This window comes from Astyanax mexicanus, chromosome 13 (genome assembly GCF_023375975.1).
Source record: "Astyanax mexicanus isolate ESR-SI-001 chromosome 13, AstMex3_surface, whole genome shotgun sequence".
Classification (NCBI taxonomy): domain Eukaryota; kingdom Metazoa; phylum Chordata; class Actinopteri; order Characiformes; family Acestrorhamphidae; genus Astyanax; species Astyanax mexicanus.
The window spans coordinates 8,888,405-8,892,398 of record NC_064420.1 but is presented as its reverse complement, the minus strand read 5'-3'; the positions used below and the strand labels follow the sequence as shown (position 1 = coordinate 8,892,398).

Sequence of the window (3,994 nt, the reverse complement as noted above, 5' to 3'; positions counted from 1 at the left end):
TACAAATAAGGCACGACCTCAGCCACTGTAGGTATTCGTTTCATCCGTTTGTTTTATTTATTATTGTAACTTTGATTTCATTTGAGCGGGAAGGCGAAAGTCTCCGTCTTCAGCCATTCGGTCTCTGTCTCACACACAAAGCAGGCAGCACGAGGAGGAGGGGGGAGTGGGGGCCCAAAGCGAGCAGCGGAGGGCGGGCGCTAGCGTTTGACGGCGGACACGCCATTGGCTGTCGCTCCGCCAAGCGTTTACACTAGAGGCTGCGCGAAGAGGAGGGGAAGGAGGGGGGAGCGGGCGCTGGAGTTCGACGGCGGCAACGCCATTGGCTGTTGCTGCGCGAAGCTTGTAGCCAATAGGAACGTAGGCGCTTTTGCTTTATCAACAGCGCCCGGGAGCCCGCTGCTTTATTTCAGTATTGTTCAGCGAACACATCTGAGCTGCATCATGAGCGGAAGAGGCAAAACCGGCGGAAAGGCAAGGGCCAAGGCCAAGACTCGCTCCTCCCGCGCCGGGCTCCAGTTCCCCGTGGGCCGTGTGCACAGGCTCCTGCGCAAAGGAAACTACGCCGAGCGTGTTGGCGCCGGCGCCCCCGTCTACCTTGCGGCTGTCCTGGAGTATCTTACCGCTGAGATTCTCGAGTTGGCCGGCAACGCTGCCCGCGACAACAAGAAGACTCGTATCATCCCCCGTCATCTGCAGTTGGCTGTTCGCAACGACGAGGAGTTGAACAAACTGCTCGGAGGAGTTACCATCGCCCAGGGTGGTGTGCTGCCCAACATTCAGGCTGTGCTTCTCCCCAAGAAAACCGAGAAGGCGGTCAAGGCCAAGTAAATCTCCGCTTTCCGCTTCTTTGTCCATACCCAAAGGCTCTTTTAAGAGCCACCCAACTCTACTCAAAAAGTGCTATGTTTCCTCCCCAGTAACAATACACATTATACATGTAATTCCCAAAGGGAAAAGGCTAATATACATATACATATGTGTATGTAAAATATATACATACATATATATATATATATATATATATGTATATTATATATAATGTGTGTGTGTGTGTATATATTTAAGTATATATATTTAAGTGTATATATTTATATAAATATAAACTTACGCGCGCACACACACTATACTAAGCTGTGAGCAATAGGTAACACCAGTACACTTTCAAATCATAACAATCCCTATACACACGGCATTATTTTGAGTATACAGCTGTACACGGCTGTTTGTAATTAATTACAAGGTTATTGAATAAGAATTATTAAATTAAGCAATGGGAGCGCTTAAATTGCATTATATATATTATAATTAAACCCAGAATGGACTGCAGGAAGCCGCCAGTTTGTTCTATACGCAGTATTTTGCGTTTGGGCTCTCCGTGCGAAACGGCCAATAGGAAGGGCGCAGATCCAAGACGCCCAATCAGCGAGTAGCGGCTCTAAAGCATAAAAGGGCCGTGAGGAGGCGAGGCGCGTTATTCTCTTTACAGAGCTCAGCGCGATGGCAAGAACGAAGCAGACCGCCCGCAAGTCCACCGGTGGCAAAGCCCCGAGGAAGCAGCTGGCCACCAAGGCAGCCCGCAAGAGCGCACCGGCTACCGGCGGCGTGAAGAAACCTCACCGTTACAGGCCCGGCACCGTCGCTCTCAGGGAGATCCGCCGCTACCAGAAATCCACTGAGCTGCTGATCCGCAAGCTGCCCTTCCAGCGCCTGGTGCGTGAGATCGCTCAGGACTTCAAGACCGATCTGCGCTTCCAGAGCTCCGCCGTCATGGCTCTGCAGGAGGCCAGCGAGGCGTACTTGGTGGGTCTGTTTGAAGACACTAACCTGTGCGCCATCCACGCCAAGAGAGTCACCATTATGCCTAAGGACATCCAGCTGGCCCGCCGTATCCGCGGAGAGCGCGCTTAAACGGAGCGCTTTGACGTTTTCCCTTAATACCCAACGGCTCTTTTAAGAGCCACCTACCTGTGTCCGTGCCAAAAGAGTTGTTTTTCTACATGCTTTTTATATGCCAGTATGAAAAAGTAGTACTAATTGTGTACTCAAAACTATGAATAATTTTGACATAACGTATATTTTAGAACTATTTCGCGTCCTTTTTAATAGTCAGCAATTACTATATCTTACTGCAATGGATAAATATAAACACACAAGCACAATAATTATGAGCACATTATTGGTGAAATAATAGAGAAATGAATCTATATATATTATGTGTGTGTGCGTGTGTATTGAGGGAAGTGCTGCATGTAACATTGATGGAGCTTGGATGCCACCGTGCGGTTCAACTGCGCCATTGCATGCACTGTTATAAGTTGCAAGAGTTCTGTTGTAAGTGTGTGTGTGTTTACATAAATTGAACTCTTATTACTGAAAATGGCAATGTTTCACTATACGGTGGCATCCATCAGTGTTACAACATGTACAATTTAATATGTACACACATTGATATACTCGGTAATATTGTCATATTCTCTCTCTATATTAAAATATACCTAGCTACATATATATATGATATACAGAGAGAGAGAGAGAGAGAGAGCTCTTAAAACATGAAAACATAAGTATATAAATATATTGTAAGTCTCATGATACGTCCATAATATATAAATCAAGTAAACCTCACGATTGGTGCCGTTTAACAATATATATATATATATATATATATATATATATATATATATATATATATATATATATATATATATATATATATATATATATATATATTACATTGCATTGATGAGGCTTAGTACCTTTTTATATGGACATGTAACATAAGACTTGCTTCACTTTGTATATATAAGTGAATGTTGAGCTGACTACTTCACGTTTTAAGAGTTAGGATGCCACTATGTGGTTAAAGTTCTGTATTGCATTGCTCAAGAATGCAATACAGAACATACATATATATATATATATTTTTTTTATTTATATATATATATAAATAGATTTATATATATATAAATCTCTCTCTATATATATATATAATTCTTGAGCAATGAAATACAGATATGTATATATACTTTTTTTTCTTTTTTATGGAAAGAAAATTAGATATTCATGCAAACACACGCACACATACATATTAAGGCAATGTGTCTTTGCAATGTTTGAGCATATCTTGTGGCTGTGTATGAGACTATGTACAAAACCAAATTGAGTCTGACTCAATCTGATAATCTGATCATAATAATGTTCATTAATACATGACTAATTATAAAATATTAATTATACATATTTATAACAATCACTAATAGCAATAAATTATGAATAAAAAACTATTAATAGTGAATAGAATGAGTAATACTAACATTAATAATAGTAATACAAATTACTTATATTAACATTTATAATTCTACTACTGCTACTACTACTACTACTAATAATAATAATAATAACAATCATAATGATACTACTACTAAAAATAATAATGATTTATTCATCATTATTTATTAATAAAGATTTGTAAATAATTATTAAACGTAAAAAATAACAATATTAACATTAATAATAGTAATGATATTATGGCGTTCATAATTATAATAATAATAATAATAATAATAATAATAATAATAATAATAATAATAATAATAATAATAATAATAATAATAATAATAAGAAGAAGAAGAAGAAGAAGAAGAAGAAGAAGAATAAGAATATTATTATTATTATTATTATTATTATTATTATTATTATTATTATTATTATTATTATTATTAGCACTACTTATAAAGTATATATATCTTATAGAGAGATATATTATATGTTTATTCTCCGGCCACGAGTGGAGTGTCTGGAGTGCTAGTTTGTTGGCTATCTGGCCTGCTAGCTGGGTGAGTGAAGCTAAATTAGCGATTAGCATGTACCATTAATTTGGCCAAATATACAGCACAAAACTAGCAGGTAGGTGTTCATACTGTCCCCTGTGTATGTATGTTATATTGTATAAATAGTGTATTTAGCCACAGTGGTGTTGAAACTCTCCTAC

General features: G+C 38.5%; 1 protein-coding gene across 1 annotated transcript; it reads left to right on the top strand.

Moving 5' to 3' along the window:
* The first annotated feature begins 286 nt into the window (after positions 1–286).
* LOC125780614 (histone H2A) lies at positions 287–887 on the top strand. The gene has a single exon (XM_049463072.1). The coding sequence runs from the start codon at positions 445–447 to the stop codon at positions 829–831; it is 387 nt and encodes a 128-aa protein (XP_049319029.1). The 5' UTR covers positions 287–444; the 3' UTR covers positions 832–887.
* Positions 888–3,994: the final 3,107 nt, after the last annotated feature.